The following is a 17,168-nucleotide window of genomic DNA, read 5'->3' as shown; positions in this document are numbered from 1 at the left end:
GCTTGAACTGAGGTGTACACACCTCAATTCAATTAGAAGGATTCAATTAGAAGGAATCATCTGGAATATTAAGTCACGCCTTCATCTTGTAGCAGATCAGTCCAATAACTGCACCATGAAAGTTAACTGCACTGATAACGCTTCAAAGACAAGGTAAGGGCCTTGTATCTTCACTCTCACACCTCCTGACTTAACAGACAACGTCTAGGTGTATTGCTGTAATGCTGTTTGTTGAAAAAGAAAAAGACAATCAAAAGAACTCAATAAAATGTGTTGATTGAATAAATGGAAGCATTAAAGATGAGTAAATGGCATGAAATAGGGAAAAATAAAAGCAGAAGCAGTGGAACTGATGCTTACAGTAAGAGCTGGAAATTAAGAGCATGGGAGGAAATACTGCCCACAGTAGGACCCCAGAGTTGTTTTTCCTCCTGGTTGAGCTGGAGACTGTGCTTGTTAAAGTCAAAGTGAAGTCGCTCAGTAGTGTCCAACTCTTTGTGACCCCATGGACTGTTGCCTATAGATCTTCCGTCCATGGGATTTCCCAGGCAAGAATACTGGAGTGGGTTGCCATTTCCTTCTCGAGGAGATCTTCCCGACCCAGGGATTGAACCCAGGTCTCCCACATTGTAGGCAGACGCTTTACTGTCTGAGCCTCTAGGGAAGTGGCTTGTTACTTTGGAAGGCAGTAATTTCAACTAAGATGGGGATCAGACTCCTGAAACCATTACAATGCCTCAAGCAGACGGGATGGGGGGTAGAGCTAAGGTTTGGACCAGCAAATTCAATACGGGAAAAAGTAAGTCAGAGGGCCATAGGGCAACCTCAAAGGTCAGGGACCAAGACAAAGACTCTACCAACAGACTTATGCTCAAGAAATCCACAAACACTGGTGAACTGCCTACTTAAGGTGGCAAGGTAGGAGGTGTAAACCAGGTCCAGAGGCACTCTCGCCCAGTCTCAGCCCGTTCTGCAGTCCAGGGGATAAGCCAGGCTGCTTTCTCTTACCAAGTATCAAACTGCCAACATCTGTTGGACCATAGAAAAAGCAAGAGAAGTCCAGAAAAAAACCCACCTCTGCTTCACTGACTACGCTAAAGCTGTTGACTGTGTGGATCACAACTGTGGAAAATTCTTAAAGGGATGGGAATATCAAACCACCTTACCTGCCTCCAGAGAAACCTGTATGTAGGTCAAGAAGCAAGTTAGAGCAAGACATGAAACAACTGACTGGTTCAAAATTGGGAAAGGAATACATCAAGGGTGTATATTGTCCCCCTGCTCACTTAACTTCTATGCAGAGTACATAACATGAAATGCCCAGCTGGATGAAGCAAAAGATGGAATCACGATTGCCAGGAGAAATGAGATATGCAGATGATACCATTCTAATGGCAGAAAGTGAAGAGGAACTACAGAGCTTCTTGATGAAGGTGAAAGACGGAAGTGAAAAAGCTGGCTTAAAACTCAACATTCAAAAATCTAAGAGCATGGCATCCAGTCCCATCACTTCAAGACAAATGTTTAGTCACTCAGCTGTGTTCGACTCTTTGTGATCCCATGGACTGTAGCCCACCAGGCTCCTATGCCCATCAAATTTTCCAGGCAAATTCTGGAGGGGGTTCCCATTTCCTTCTCTAGGGAACCTTCCTAGGGATCTTCTCTAGTGATTGAACCTGGGTCTCCTGCATTGTAGGCAGATTCTTTACCATCTGTGCCACCAGGGAAGCCATGGCAAATAGGAAAAAAAAGAAACTGGCAGATTTTCTTGGGCTCCAAAATCACTGCAGAGACTGCAGCCATGAAATTAACAAAAGACAATTGCTCCTTGGAAGAAAATCTATTACCAACCTAGACAACATACTAAAAAGCAGACATCACTTTGCCACCAAATCTGTAGTCAAAGATATGGTTTTTCCAACTCACTTACGGGTGTGAGTTGGACCATAAAGAAGGCTGAGTGCCAGAGAATTGATGCCTTTGAACTGGTGTTGGAGAAGACTCTTGAGAGTCCCTTGGACTGCAAGGAAATCAGTCCTGAATATTCACTGGAAGGACTGAAGCTGAAGCTCCCAATACTTTGGCCACCTCATTAGAAGAGCTGACTCATTGGAAAAGACCCTGATGCTGGGAAAGATTGAGGGCAGAAGGGGGTGACAGAGGATGGGATCATTGGATGTCCTCAATGGACATGAGTTGGAGCAAACTCCAGGAGACAGTGAAGGGCAGAAAAGCCTGGTGTGCTGCAGTCCATTGGGTTGCAGAGTCAGACACAACTTAGCAACTGAACAACAGGTAAAGTCACCTACCTTTTCAGAGTTGAAATCTTTATATTCCCAAACCACAATTTAAAAATACTTGAAGGGGAAACAGCCACAGACATTAAGATTCTAACTGGTCTCCTTGCCAAACTAACTCAAACCTCCCCCTTTTAAGTGTGGCAGTCGTTTTGTAAGCTGGCACTGCAAAAAGTTGTATCTCAATTTTCAAGCTGTAGAATTACAAATGAATGAATGTTGATTTCCTTATGATTGAAAAAAAAAAAAACCATCAAAAAAAAAAGTGACATAGTGCTAGGCAAACAGACACACATCTAATTGAAATCATTTATTCTTCCAGGTTTAAATTCTATCCCACTCCAATTAAGTACTTCTGAACTTTCAGGACGAGTTTAAATGCAGGTGGAGTTCACTCAGAGCCTCATAAGCTGGCTCGAAGCCCCCTCACGGGTCTCCTCCCCTTTAAAAAACCAAGGCCCTCGCGAAATGACAACAAGCGAACTCAACCCTGCCTGTGTGTTAACTGAGCTGTTGCCCAGGCCTCAATTTAAGAATTTAGGCAATTCCCTGGGGGTCCAGTGGTTAGGACTCAGTACTTTCACTGCCAGCATGGGTTCAATCTCTGGCCAGGGAATGAAGATCACACAAACCACAGGGTACGGCCAAAAAAATTTTCAGATACAATTCCAAGTTACTAGCTTTCAGCAGCTCTGGAGTCCAGATACAAGAGTTGAGATTCTGCTAGAACCCAACCTTTTGCTATTTCCAAAATCACCACAATCATTTCTACATGTTTCTGGCAACATATAGAATAAGCCAGCCTTCATTTAAAAAGTAAAGTTTCTACCATGCCCGTTGCACTGAAAGCTCTTGCTTTTGTATGGTGTAAGGCCCCAAATTCTGGAACCCAAATGTTTCATTCATAACCACAGAGCCCTTCTGTCCTAAGCAAGAGAAAGAGAGAGACTTGTGCAAATGAGTTTCTGTGATTTCCGTTTGGTGGACTGCTGGAATCCTGTGAATTGGCATTTCTATTAGGCAACTTTGCAAAGCTCTGCCAACATGCATTTGAAGCCAAAGCAGCAACTTGTGAAAACAGGCACACCTGCCCCTTCAGGCAGATGCCCAATGCGAGAGAGAACCCACTACTGGCTACTCTCATCCCTTTCACATCTACTTAAGTGTACAGGAGACAATCCACACATCCAGAACTGGAGAAAAACCTGAGCCTGTTCAAAGTCCTGAGTTTGAAACTTGGCCGAAGGAGCCAAGTGTTGGCTACATGTAAATGAGAGCAGACTGTGAACCTTGTTATTTTGGAGGATTCACTTTACAAAGAGCAGATGCACTTTTATCACAGCAACAGCCGACTGATTTATTTAAAACAGGATGATCCTTCTTCCCAACTGCCCCCCACCCTGATATACATTCCTCAAAATTCTCAAAATGTATTCGTTTTGAATCAACTACAAAAACAAATGTTATTAAGGTAATGAACTCAGAACATGAATAATATTTCTTTATTTACAAGTTAGAATCAACAGACAAAGAAAAGACAATCCAGGGGACCAATTGGGGAGATGACTGAAACCCCCAGGGGCCCCAAATGGAGCAGAAGGAAAAGGGAAAACTGAGTAGAAAAAAAAAAGTCAACGTAAAAAAAGAGCTCCCCCTTCCTCCCTCCCCATGGAAGCTGAGGGACCATGGCCCCAACCCCTCTTCAGCTTTACCTAGCTTAAAATAAATTAGAACAAACAATCTCAAAACAGGGCCCTTCTAAGTGAACAGGGCAGCTGTGGCCTCAGGTAAGCCCATATTAGGGCCTCTGCCCATTCCCACCCGATACCCCTGCCTGCCCCAGCCATTCTGAATGGGGGCTCTATGCCTAAGAAGGCATTCTCCATGGGGCTGGGAGCTCAGTCCTCCTTTGTCCGTTTTTTCCGTCCCTCCCCCCTGCAGAGCCAGCTCTCTCACAGAGGGGGGAGGGGTGAGATGAGGAGTGTCAGCACAGGGAGGGAGCGGGCGGGGCAGGGCGGTCTAGGGGTCCGGTCCTGCGGAGCCTCCTGCCCCATCTGGCCTGGCCCTTTAGCCTGAGTCTGAATCACTGGTGTCTGAAGAGGAGGAAGATGAAGAGGAGGAGCTGGAATCCGAGCTGGAGCTGGAAGCGCTGAGGCGGGATACTGCTACCTGCTGTGCTGAGGATGTCTCTGTTTTCTCACTCGCTAAAGAACACAGGTGAAGTTTAAAGATGTGTAAGTCTACATTCCACTTTTGAAAAACCAAGAGCCAAGAGGGCAGGATAGAATGAATTCACAGTGGCTTATGGGACACTCACCTTTCTTGGGGGGCTTTTTGGTAGAATTGAGCTGCCCACTAACATCTTGTAACCGCTTTTCTAGCTCCCGCTTCTTCTCCAAAGCCAGTTCCTCCTTTGTCTTTCCCACAGGTTTTTTAATAGCTAGAAAAGAAACAAACCAGGACTAACATAGCCAGGAGCACTCTGGTTTCCCTGTCCCCTGCTGTTGCCAAATGCCTTTCTTGAACTTAAGCAACCATTAATGCAACCCATCATCCCAGGAACATCAAGCATACCTCCCTGCCATCCTTCTCTAAATTGTCCTCAGAACCGCACAAGGATTTGCTAAGTTAACTTGGGGATCTCATTTCATACTCACTATACGGCTTCCGAGGTTTCTTTCGCAGGCAGGAAAGGACGTAACGTTCAAGCTCTCTAAGTGTGGACGGCTTGAGTGTTTCAAAATCAATCTCAATTTCTTCTGGGTTTGAGTCACGTAAAGAGGGCTCCCTGGCTTGGATTATGTGCACGACACGACCCAGTTTCTCCCCAGGCAGCTTGTTGATGTCCAGGCTCAACTGCCGCTTCTCATCATAACTCATGGGCCTGCTTTCTTCCTCCTCCTCTGAGTCGTAGCCAGCAGGCAGGGCAGGTGGGGCTGTCTTTGCGGCCTTTTTGGGGAGTCTGAGCAAAAAAAAGGTATCAGTTGGGGGAACACATTACCTCAACACATTCTCACTGTTCAATCCAGTGATCTGGATTTTACACCTGAAGAACTGTTTCCATTAAGGCAAATGAGTGAGTCAGAGATGGGCTACAAGACACTTGCATATCAGGGGAGCAGAGCTTATTTACACAGCAAGTGTTTTATATTAATCTTGGTTGGGCTTTGAAAAATAAATACAAGTATGTCAGCACAGGTCTATTTTTTTTTTTTAGGTACCTAAAGGACTAACCCATCCCTGACTACAGAAAAAAAATTTACAAAAAAGTAGAGACTCTGGCTTAGAGAAGGGGTAGGCAGATTACACTGTCAAGAGTTAAGCAGCTTCTAAAGACCCTATGTTCTTCAAGGTCTATTTCATCATCTGGACACTTAAGAAGAAAAAAATCACTGGCCCCATTTAGAGAAAACTTTTGCAAGCAATGGGAGAAATCTCTGCTTCCTTCCCTGTTAGAACTCACTTGGGGCCACCTCCTCCAGAAGGTCCAAAGCCAGGAGGACCTAGTGTAGCAGTGCCGCCACTCCCACCGCCACCCGCTTTCTTGGACTTCTTGGGCTGTGATGGGCGGGGTGCCCGAGGCCCTTTGTCATCCTCATCAACCCCGGCTCGGCCCCGGTGCTTCTCTGCCTTCCGTTTCTTCTTTTTCTCTTTTTTTTCTCTCTTTCGCTTGGGCTTGGATATTGGGCCTTGGGACAAGGCAGCGAGTTGTTCATGTACTGCTCTAAGCTTGAGAGAAAAAGAGAAATTAAATTGAAAAAATACATAGGTTAAGCAATAAAAACTAAAAAAAAAAAAAAAAAAATTAAGCCAAGACAGCATGAACCTCATCCAGTAAACTCAACAGTGATAGAATACCTGCTCCTGTAGTTCAGCCAAGCGATGGGCCCTTTCTTCCTCAGAGTCAGAACTCTCACTCTCTTCTTCCTCCTCTTCATCCTCATCTTCCTCCTCTTCTTCTTCAGAAGAACTCTCACTGCTACTTTCATCGCTGGAGGACTCTGAAGATGACTTGGCCAAACCAGGAGGCAAGGCAGTAGAGACTGGTAAAGGCCCTGGTTCCAGTGGTTCATCTGGCATTTTGGCATAACGGAACTCAAATACATCCTAGAAAGGGACAGCAGACTCAAAACCAGGCTAGTAGATATGCCCTGATCACACCTAGCCATGTGGTAGCTCCAATGTACAAGTGTACAGATGGGGAGAGCCTCACGTTCAGGCTATGCAGCACACATGGCAAAATTCCTTTCCTCAGATCCACTTATTCTTCAAACTTTGGCCTTGACACTCACCTGTAACTTTCGCGCCATGGCCACAACATCATGGTCTGGAGGATTGTACTTATAGCAGTTGGAGAACATAAGCCGCACATCAGCAGCAAACTCCTGTGCGTCCCGGTAATCTCGATTCTCCATCTTCCGCTGCAGAAGGAGGCAGCATCAGAAGCTGCACAGGCAGGGAGACTCACCTTTCCCTGCCAGGCCCAGACACTGCCAAGAACAGCCCTCTAGACAGCACAGTGGGGGGTGGGATATGTGTGACTGGATCTATACCCTGGGGCTCAAGTTTGAAGTCAAAGGAATTTGGGTGGGCTGAAGAAATATCTATGTCTAGGGGGAAAAAAAATCAGAATTTCTAAGTGAAAGGGAGTGTGTGTGGCCTCCAACTATTGGACTACCCCTTTATTCCCCTCTAACCCTAGCCCAAAACTTCCAACAGATAGGACCTAAGGAGAAGCAGAGATGCTCTGAACATAAAACCCACCACAGTATTTCCAATTCCAGAAACTGTGGACTCATTAGAGTACGTGACCTTCTACCTCACTATTTTGAAAAAGTAAACTGCCAAGATAGCTGCATGCCCATAAGAAGTGACTGTTTTATTGGTCCTTAGGTTCCAATCACTGCCTGAGTATCCCATCTGCCCCATGCAGTGGGTACCTTGACAGTGCTGAGGTCCATGGGGTGCTTAATGATGTCATGGTAGTCATGCAGGCCAAGAGCAGAAGCGTCCACTGGTTTATAGAAAGGCCAGGCATAGGCAGCATGCTTCTTAGACAGTAACTCCTTCAAAATGCCATTGCAATGTTTTAACTGTTCCGACAGCTTTCCTTTCTTGGAACTCTGGTGTTGTTGCTGAGAGTCAGGCAAGTCTTTGCGTGGGGGCTTGATAGGACGGCCACTTTCTCTACGCACAGGGGGGAGCCGTGCTGCCTTAGGCTCCAGACCCCCTGGAGGACTAGCTGGGGACCCAGGAGCCAGGATAGCTGTAGGTGTAGGGGTGGTAGTATCTGCTTTCCGCTTTACCCCTTTTTTCTGCGGAGAAAAGACAGGTGCCTTTTACTCTGGATCCACCCCATTTAAGACCTTTCCCTCATTACCCCAAAGATATCCACAGATATATACCTTGGCAAGGGGCTGTGCAGGGGGAGTTGCAGAGACAGCAAGGAGTGGGGGTCCAGCGGAGTGCAAGGACTTGAGAAGGGGAGAAGAGATGACCGACGGGTGGGGAATGTTGAGGACAGTGGTAGGTATTTCAGGTGGTGGCGTATACAGGGCAGTGTGAGACACAGAAGAGACAGCTGGCACCTGATGGGCACTGGTGATACTACCCTGGAGCGCTGGAGGGGGAAAAAAAAGAGTTTAGTTTGATTGTCATTCCCATCTTTCGGTCTCTATTGGCAAAACTCCTTCTCTTCCTACCTGCCAATTTGGCCCCTTTCTTGTGGCTATTCTTAGGGATAGTAACCACAAGTTCTTGTTCTTCTTGTGGCATTGATGCCACTTTCTGCAGAAAGATCTTTTCCAGCGTTTGTGCCATCAGGACAATATCATCAGTGGGCTACAGGAAACACAAAAAGTTCAAATATTAGGGAGAAGGAGGTAAAACCATTTTCTCTGGAAATACCTAGCCCCAGACATCAGCACCACTCCCTTACACAACTTCATCAAAGTACTAAAAATTACCTATATTGGGCCACTAATTACCCTTTATCTCTCCCAACTTTGCCCCTCAAAATGCAACAAAGAAAAGAAGTGAGAGATTCAGAGTTGATCAGTTCCCTCTTCCTCTCAGGTCTCTGGAGATTTCTGAGAAATAAGGCCACTATTCACAAGAACATCAGAAGTGTTGTACTTAAATATCTCTTAACCCTGGATCTCTGAAACCACATTCCTGTTTTCAGTGGTACCTTTGCAAACAGATTTTCTAGATACCAAACTACTGAGAACATCTTCATTAAGATTTAAACTTTACAATGATAAAGTAGTGCTAAGAAATGCACTTTCTCTCCCCAACACCACACAAAAACTCACCTTGTTGTAGATATAGCAGTTGGTGAACATGGTGTTGAAATCCTGCATACACTCTGAGGCAGCCCAATAGTAGTTGTTTTCAAGTCTCCTCTTAATAGTACCCATATCCATAGGCTGCTTTATAATTTTGTGATAATCCTAAAGAAAGAAGTGGTAGGTCAGACCACAGAAAGAAAAATGCCTGTTCTTAGGCAAACTACCAACCCCAACACACACACACACACACACACACCGCCCCCCAAGTCTGTCAGAGGAGTACATACATAGTCTCCTCAACTGCGGCCCCAATTAAAACTATGGGATAGGGATAAAAAATTGAACAGGACTCGGATCACCTGTAAGGAGACCCCTATTGCCTTGCTCTAACCACCCATCTCCCACCCACTCTGGAAGTTTCCCATCCTGTGACATTACCTCTGGGGCTGGCTATCCATGGGCTGCATGAGGGAAAGGAAGAAGCTAAGAATTTTGGCCACCGTGGTCCTCTCCCAACCTGGGGTGGGAATCTGTAAAATGGAGCCAGGGCACAAAAGTTAAGGAAGGACACAATGAGATCCTAGATAGCAAGCGGTTGGATCAATCACAAAGGACCAAAAATCTAGAAATCTGGTGGCTATCTGCCCTACCGGGAAGAAATGGGAGCTCCCTAGGGGCCGCAGCACCTACACTCGGCAGCCCACCTCCACGCACACGCACTCTATTTCCATACCTCCCCACTCCAACCTCTCTACTTACCGGCAGACCCAGTTTGACGGCATCCACAGGTTGCCGGAAGGGCCATGCAAACTGATGTTTCCATAGAGCCTTCATCACCACCTTGTGCAGATATTGCAACTGGTTGGTAACCCGTCCTGGCTTTTTGGGATTGGACACCTCAGGAGGCGGTGGGTTGGCAGGGGTTAGTTGCAAAGCCGGCACTGAAGCCATTGTGGGGCTCTCGAATCCCTCATACAATAGAGAGGGCTTTCGAATCCTTTTCCCAGGCGCTGCTGCTTCTGGGCCCAGGCCCAGTAACCCTGCATTCCCCTCCCCAGGGAGCCTGTGAAGATAGGAAACAAAATCAGATGTGGTAATCTGGTGGAATTTAGTAGAATTCCACAATTCACAGATTTGCACTATGTACCCTCAGCACATCTAGGCTTGGAATCGTGCGAAAACAGTGGTAAAGATTATGAAAACGAATCTCGTATCCAAACAGTCTGCGGAGCTTTTGTTTCGTACCTATCTTTTTTTTATGCCCACAGAAGACCTATCTTCTGAATTCTCAAAATCTGATAGGCTTCTTCACCTGTTTTAAAGTGAAAAAGAAGCCCAAGTAGCTTCTCATAGGGCCCAGCCATTTAAGAATCACCTCTCGGGGACAGAACTTAAGCAAAATGGGTGGAGCCAAGAAACTCAAGCCCCAAGCTTCCTCCTCACTAGGGGCTTGGTGGTTGCCATGGTGGTTGAGCCTGAGGGGAACGATAAAAAGAAACAAAATATGAAATTTTCATAAATCGCTGCTGATGAGGCAGACACCTAAGAATCCACCTGTGCAGAAGGGATCAGCAGCCTCCACAAAGCTCCAAATAGTTAACTCCAAACAACGGGCCAGCAATCTAACGGAAAACCATACCAACTCAAAAAAAAAAAAAAAAAAAAAAGGATCAGACAAGGGAGTATTTGTCAGACTTCAGTCTGGAATACCTCAAGTTACCAGCCTCCAGGAATTAACTATTCGCAATTTGCGTCTCCTCCCTCTAAGGGACTCAAAAAATAGAGCTGTCCAAACAATCAAGGTCAGCAAATTTCCTCATAAAAGTGATACAGACCTCCCCCTACCCAACCTGCCAAAAACTGCGATGCCATTAACAGGTTCCACTGTTAGCATCACCTCTAGAGATCAAAGGCCAACAGTGCATCAAGTTTACATTCTCTCTGGGGCTCCTCAAGACCAGGTGTTACCCAAGGCCTAACACTACAGACATTAGACCGAGATCTTATTGTTTACATCCCCAAAGCTGGACTAAAGAGTGCTTAGCTCCACCTAGTTCTACCCTGAAGGAAACTCTCAATGGTACCTCACACACACATACACACACACACACACAAGCGCGCGCGAGAAAAAAATCCAATCGTCTGCATCAAAACACACACCTCTCAACACAAAATCAAACCACTCACCGAAAATCAAGAACTTAAAAGACCTATCCCCGACATTAGGTACCCAGAGTAAGAATGGTCCTTGTACCCTACTCAGGGAATCCCCGTTTCCAGTCTCCGAAGCTCTATCACCATGGCAACCCTGTAAAGCACAAGATGTGGCCACGTACCCCCGCCCCAGAAGGCTTGACAAACGGTCGCTTAGACACCAGACCCCCAGGACCTGCTGCCCAATCAAAGTCCTCCCCCACTACATATTCCGCCGCCACCTCGCTATGCCCAACCCAGTCAAGATCTGACCACAGCGGAAAAGTAATGTGTAAACTGACTACCTGTGCTCCCTCCATTCGTAGGATCTGGGGCCGCCAGCACGGTCCCCAAACCGCCGCTCACCCCTCTTCTCCGCGAGCCTCGACAACCAACAGTTGCGCCACGCAACAACAACGCGCCCGAGTCGGTTCCGCACTCCCTCCGAACCCAACACCTCACCCCCGCGCGCCGCAGCCCCCCAACGCCCCCTTCCCACACGCGGCTCGCAGGGACGTACTTGTTGTGGGGAGTCACGTTTTGCAGCATCTTGACCACAGGGAACCGGCGCTGCCCTCAGCCGCGTAAAGTCCGGGTGGCCTCGGTTCCCCTTACCTCCCGGTCCAGCATAACCCGGGAAGTGGGGGGAGGGCGGGGGCCGTTGCCCTCGGCCCTCCAGGCGACAACCCACCCCGCCGGGCTGGCACGAAAGCAATCTCCTCTGCTGTTCTTCGGAGAACTCCCAGCAGCTTGGCGCGCTCCGCAGGAGGCGGACAGCGAGAAAATGGCGGCGGCCTCAGCTGAGGCGGGCGAGCGAAAGGGGACGGGCTCTTCAACCCCAGGACGGCCCCCGATCCCAGACACCGTCGCCAATATTGCCTGCCGTTGGTCTGCAAGGATCCCCTCTTCCTGCCGGGACCGTCCGGGGCGGACGAGGTCCCGTTTCGATCTCGGATGGAGGCGGATGAACACGAAAAGTGGTTTAGGGAGCCGCCGCCTCCATCTTTGAAATCCTCTTGAGGGCGGAGTAGAGGGGGTGGACAGACTCCGAGAACTGGGCGGGGCCCGAAAAAGGGGAGCTTCAGGGGCTTCTATGGGGTCTGTACTGTCCGCCGGGGCCGGTCATAGACCGAGACGAAGGCCATTTCCAAGCGGATGGACGTGGATTGTAATGGCGGCCCCAGACGACTCGAAGGCTCTGTGTAGATACGCAGAATCCTCCAGCTCGTTCTAGAGACTGCTCCACTCCAGCGCGAAATGGCGCCTCTGAGCCCCGCGCCAGCCCTTTATATATAGGCAAGGGGGAGGAGCTTCGCCGCTCATGCGCGCCACCGTGCTCGCGATTTCCCCCACCCCCTCCGCGCGCGCGCGCTCGCTCACGCGCGTGAAGAAGCAGAGTCGAAGGGGGAGGAACACCTCTCCGCGGGAGCGTTTCCTATTGGTCGGCGGAAGCGATGACGTCATAAACCTCATTTCCAAAGCGTCAGTCACCAGGCAGAAGAGTGCCGCATAGACCCCCAGGGAAGCGGCAACCCGCCACATCTCTGAGCCAATTGGTTGCGCTGTGGTTCGGCAAATCCAGGGAAAGAGGGAGGTTGGCAGGGGTGCAGCACCCTCTCCCTGCCTCCCCTTCCAACAAAGTCTTTCCAGCCGTCCAAGCCCAGTGCGGCTGGCGACTGCCAAGCTTGGGCAGGTCGTGCCATTCGTAGCTCCTCCATTGGCCAGGCCGCAGGACTGGAGGGGGCCGCGTGGGCGTAGCCAGGCTCGGCCCGCCGGGGTGTGGCCACAGGACGCCGGCGGTGGTGATTCTCGGGATTGAGGCGGCCGCCGCAGTGAAGAACCTGAAATGAGGAAGAAGACGCCATTTTAGAAGCCGCGGCCTGCCACTCTGATAAACGGCTGAAGGCTCCCAAACACAGCGAGGAAGGAAGTTAACGTTCCTGTGCTTCGCAATCAAAAGTGCACAATTACCAGAGCCTTTAAATCCTCCCCTTCCTTCCCTAGGCCAAGCAATCGAAATAAAAAACGCTCCTCAGAATCTACCCTCTGTGAACTCAAAGGCTTCTCTTCAAGGCAACTAAACAGAGACCACGTTCTAAATACTTGCACGCCAAGCACCTCTTCAATCCCCTCCCTCTGATACCTTCAGTTACCAATACAAACATCTACCTGGTCGACAAAAACTCGGCAACCCTTTAGTGGGAGCAAAGTCTCCAACAAAAACACCCGTATACCCTGCAAAATGAAACCCACCTCCTCCCCAAACTTCTCTCCGGTGTCTGGCTCAGAGCGGAAAAAACAAGGCCTTCGAGGGGCGAATCAGGGTGCGCACCCTCCCCCTCCTGGCGAGCTCAGACCTCTCCCCACGCTCCCCGCCCTTCCCCCCACTCCGAAGGCGGGCCGCACCCCCTCTGAGGGTCCTGGCGTCGGGGGGGCGGAAGGGCTCCCCCATCCCCCCCCACGAGGGTCCGGAGTCCTCCCCACGGAGCGGCTGGTCTATCGGTCAGCGCCAGGGAGGAGGGCGAGCGGAGGAGGCGGCGGCTGCGGCTCAGACTAGCCCTCCCCCTCCTCTCCCCTCCCCCCTCCCCCCGGGCCGTCCGCCTCCGAGGAGGGGCAGGAGCCATTTTGGGAGCTCAATTTCGCCCCCTCCCCCCAGCCCACTCAGTCTTTCCCACCACCCAGTAACCCGAATAAGGTTACAGACTGCGTGTGAATACAGCCGCAGCGCGAGGTTAGGATCGCTCAAGCCACCGGAGAGGGAAAGAATTTTCCCCGTCCAGCCTTTAGTTGGGGGCCCTCTCCCCTCCTCCTTGTCCCCTTTTCTGGCTACCAAGTAAGAAAAACCTATGCGTATCTAAATAAGGAAATTAATCATGTAAATCAACGAATATAAGAGCCCCCTCCCCCCCTCCGCAGGGCTTCGAGAGGGCGTAAGTCCTCGAACTGTTACCCTCTTTCCTTCGTAGCAGCCCTGGAGCCTTAACCTTGGTTACTGCATCTAAAATGGCCGTCAACCTTTCGTCTTCTCGACCACCAGACTCGGGCAAACCCTGCGGGAGTGGGGGGAAGCACGCACAGGGGCGGCAGTCTCTCCTCTCCTCCCCCCCTCCGATCAGGCCTCGGCCTCAAAAGTACCAGCGGGCCCGCCCGGGTGGCTGCAGCAAGGAGAGCAATGACACAGCAACTTTCGCAGAGGCCTTCTCCCCTCCCCCTCCCGGCCCAGCCTCCCCAATCTGCCATTCTTCCGCGAGGGGCCTTGCAAGTCTGCACACAGGCCTATCTGAGGGCCGGTCAGGGAAGAAAAAGTTAGGAGGTCGAGAGACCACAGGGCCTTATTAGAAAGTAGAAGGGCAGCCAGACATTCTGGCTTATTTCCCTGCATTCCGGAAAATCACTGTTCTCTTCTGCCTCCCAATCGTCCCTTCCCCCAAATGAGTCACACGGGAGGCTACTGGTACTCAGTAATTTGGAAAAGTAACTCTTCCCTTCTTTCCGCTCCCTCCCCCGCAATACACAAGGAGAGACTGTTCAGGAATGGGGGAGGGGATGAAGGCGGCAAAAGACACCACCCAGGAGAAAACTGAAACTTGGGGAGCTGTGAAATCATTCCAGGTCCCGAGACAGACTCTCCTGTGTCTCAAGCCACAATTTTCAACCTCTCCCGAGACCCCCGTTGGGCCTGGTTCCTGATCCAAAGAAGACCCCGAGCTTCTAGCCTGCAAACTCTCCCCAGCCTGAGATAGACACATGCTCAGCTAAGACCCCGCCGGAGGAAACAAGGTTTATTCAGAGTGCTCCGCAGGCCAGGTCCACGTGAATGCACACAAATTCGATAAGCCACTCGAAGCGTAACCTCCACCATGCCATGTGGACTGCCAGGTTCCTACCGCTGACACAAAAGCAGCACAGAAATGCTCCTTCTACAGCCTCTGGGGAGAAAGGGAGTGGGGGCCTGGAACAATCTCAGTTCACAGCCTGGGTTGCCAACTCTCAGCATCCCCCTCTAGGAGTAGGAACTACAGTCACCACTCCCACTCCTCAGCCCACTAGATCACCCCACCCTCCGGCCGCCAAAAGGATCCCTTCTCACCTGGCTCCAGGGTCCTGTACCCCCAAGGGACGAATGGAATGGGGGGGACACACCGCCCCCACGCCCCTTTGCCCTCCAATTGGTAAGAAGACAGAGGTTGGCCATTCCCCTCCCCCACTAGAGGGGCCCTCGTCTGCTCGCCCCCTCCCTGCTCCCATTGGCTGTAAATTGTTTGAAGGACAAGTGCTCCCACCTCAGGGTTCTTCTCTGCACCCCAAGAATCTCCCTCTCGGACTCCCCACCATTGGTTAGGCATTTAAATGACTGATAATATGCCCGCCCGGCAAGGGCCCCTTCTCACCTGGATCCCGGAACCTTCCAGGGGGGCTCCACTGTTCCCCTTGGCTTGGTGCGGGGGGAGGATGTAATCCGGGGTGTCACCCCCCCCGGAAACTGAGGTTGCGTTGGGGGAGGGGGCGTAGCCCCCAGCCCCTCCCTTCCCGGCCGAGCTGGGGGTGGGGAGAGCATCGGGACCGCGCGGCCACGTCAGCGTTCCCCAGATTGGTTGATCCGGGTCACGTGCCCGCCACCCCCCCGCTACCCACCGCCCCGGGGGCCGGTTTTTCCGAAGGTTCTCGGGGGTCGCGCAAGGGGCCAAGGGGGCCGCATGGCCCAGGCCTTTCTCTACAGACCCAGAACACCCTAACGTCGCTGCTTCTCCACATCCTCGGCTGCCTATCCCGCTGTCGTCGACCCTATCCCCCCCACTAGTCGCGCCGTACGGGTTCAGCATGGCTGCCGCAGCCCGGGAACGTACACAGCGCAGGCGCAAGGGTGCGACCGGCTTGGGGGAGGGGAAAGGAGAGTGGGAGGCCGCCGGGAGAGCGGCAGTGCGCAGGCGTGAGGGCGGGCGCCGTGGCCCCTGCGGCTGGGCTCGGAGCGCGCGCAGTGGGTGGCGCGGAAGCGGGCGCGGCGCGCGCCCTCCCGCCTCAGCAGCCCCTCCCCCACTGCAGGCGGCCTCGCTGGGCGTCCTTAGGTGGCCCAGCTCGGTCCCTTTTCCGCAGGTGTGAGGGGTGGCTTGGGACGCCCGGGCGCGGAGTCCAGCGGGAGCCCGCGCTGCTGAGCTGTTGTCAGTAGAGGAGGATGGGGCCTGGACCTGGAGTTGTGAGGGTTTGCAGGGTGGGGTCCCTCCGCGGTGTAGTGTGGTTCCACAGCGGGAGTGTTGTCACCACCCTCTTGGTGCCTGCGGCGGGGAGCGGAGGTGTGGGCGGTTGACGTGGGCATTGTGTTCGGCCTCTTTGTCTTAGGCCCGTAACCTCTCTATTCGCTTGAGTCTACCTAGACTTCCTTACTTCATTGAGTGCTGCGGGGCGGCGGGGAGAGGGGGGTGTTTGGATTCTGCATGCTGCAAAACTTAATAGCTTTCTGATCTCTTCCTTTTGCTTTGAGCAACTTTGGGATTCTTAGGGCTTGAGCCACCCAGGTATGAATTTGTAATGAACCTTGCTCTCTTCCAAATTGATGAGCCTCGCTGTGCAGGAGGCACAGGGGCTTCCGAATTTGGTAACAAGGGATGGTTGGCTCGTAAAGCTTTGTTCCTGGGCAGTAATCCCACCCATGACCCTCAGATGGTGGTTCAGTCTGTAGTTCATTACCCTCACTCCCCTCCCACAGACCGGAGCAGAAAGGCCAACTTACCGGAGAACTCTTTGGTTTTCCGTTTCCCACCTGTAAACGGCCGTGTGTGTGTCTCTTTACTATTTTATCAGTACTAAAAGTCCTCTCTTCGGATTAAAGACACGTATTTTCCTTTCGACCTGTCAACCCCATCTGTTACTCAAGCTTTCCATTTTCTTTTTTGTTGTTGTTTCTTTATTATTACTTTTTCTATTCTTTTCAAGCTTTCCATTTTCAACCAATTGGCGTTTTAAACTGCTCCCTTCCTTCTAGGGGTTTTCCCCACCTAAAAATAAGGAAAGAAAGAAAATAACCTTAATCAATATCATATCCCCTTGTGGACTCTCTTAATGTACTTACTGGTCAGCTCCCTTTTCCAGTCAAGACCTGAAATTGTGTTAATTTTCCTCTCTCTGCCTCATTTCCTGTTCTTTACCCCATTTCTTCCACTACTGACACTGTCTTGGCAAATGTCACCAAGGACCTTCTAACTGGCAAAATCAGGAAGCACTTTTCAGCTCTCACCTTATGTGACCTCACTGAAGTATTTGACATTTGATCGGGCTTCCTTCCTGAATTTCTCTCCACCCTTGATTTCTGTGACTACTTCTCACTTGTTTCTTTTCCTGCTTGTCCTACTGTTGCTCTGGTGGCCTTCGTGGACTCTTCTTTAGCCTGTGT

At 50.7% G+C, this 17,168-nt stretch overlaps 1 protein-coding gene across 6 annotated transcripts; it reads right to left on the bottom strand.

The window, feature by feature from the left end:
* Nucleotides 1-3,785: 3,785 nt before the first annotated feature.
* On the bottom strand, nucleotides 3,786-15,567 carry BRD2 (bromodomain containing 2). Of its 6 annotated transcripts, none has more exons than XM_061146400.1 (13): nucleotides 15,172-15,567; nucleotides 11,301-12,621; nucleotides 9,347-9,650; nucleotides 8,612-8,749; nucleotides 8,000-8,138; nucleotides 7,703-7,917; nucleotides 7,238-7,612; nucleotides 6,590-6,718; nucleotides 6,156-6,404; nucleotides 5,761-6,026; nucleotides 4,955-5,259; nucleotides 4,615-4,737; nucleotides 3,786-4,501 (listed from the first exon to the last, which is right to left on the bottom strand). In XM_061146400.1, exons 2-13 carry the CDS (start codon nucleotides 11,327-11,329, stop codon nucleotides 4,365-4,367), a joined length of 2,409 nt encoding a protein of 802 aa, XP_061002383.1. In that variant the 5' UTR covers nucleotides 11,330-12,621; nucleotides 15,172-15,567; the 3' UTR covers nucleotides 3,786-4,364. The 6 variants fall into 6 exon arrangements, with proteins under 6 accessions (XP_061002383.1, XP_061002384.1, XP_061002386.1 ...); XM_061146401.1 differs by lacking the exon at nucleotides 15,172-15,567 and adding an exon at nucleotides 13,187-13,325; XM_061146403.1 differs by lacking the exon at nucleotides 15,172-15,567 and adding an exon at nucleotides 13,034-13,132.
* Between the last annotated feature and the right edge of the window lie 1,601 nt (nucleotides 15,568-17,168).

This window comes from Dama dama, chromosome 7, assembly GCF_033118175.1.
Source record: "Dama dama isolate Ldn47 chromosome 7, ASM3311817v1, whole genome shotgun sequence".
NCBI classification, from domain to species: Eukaryota; Metazoa; Chordata; class Mammalia; order Artiodactyla; family Cervidae; genus Dama; species Dama dama.
This window is presented reverse-complemented; position numbering and strand designations above follow the sequence as displayed.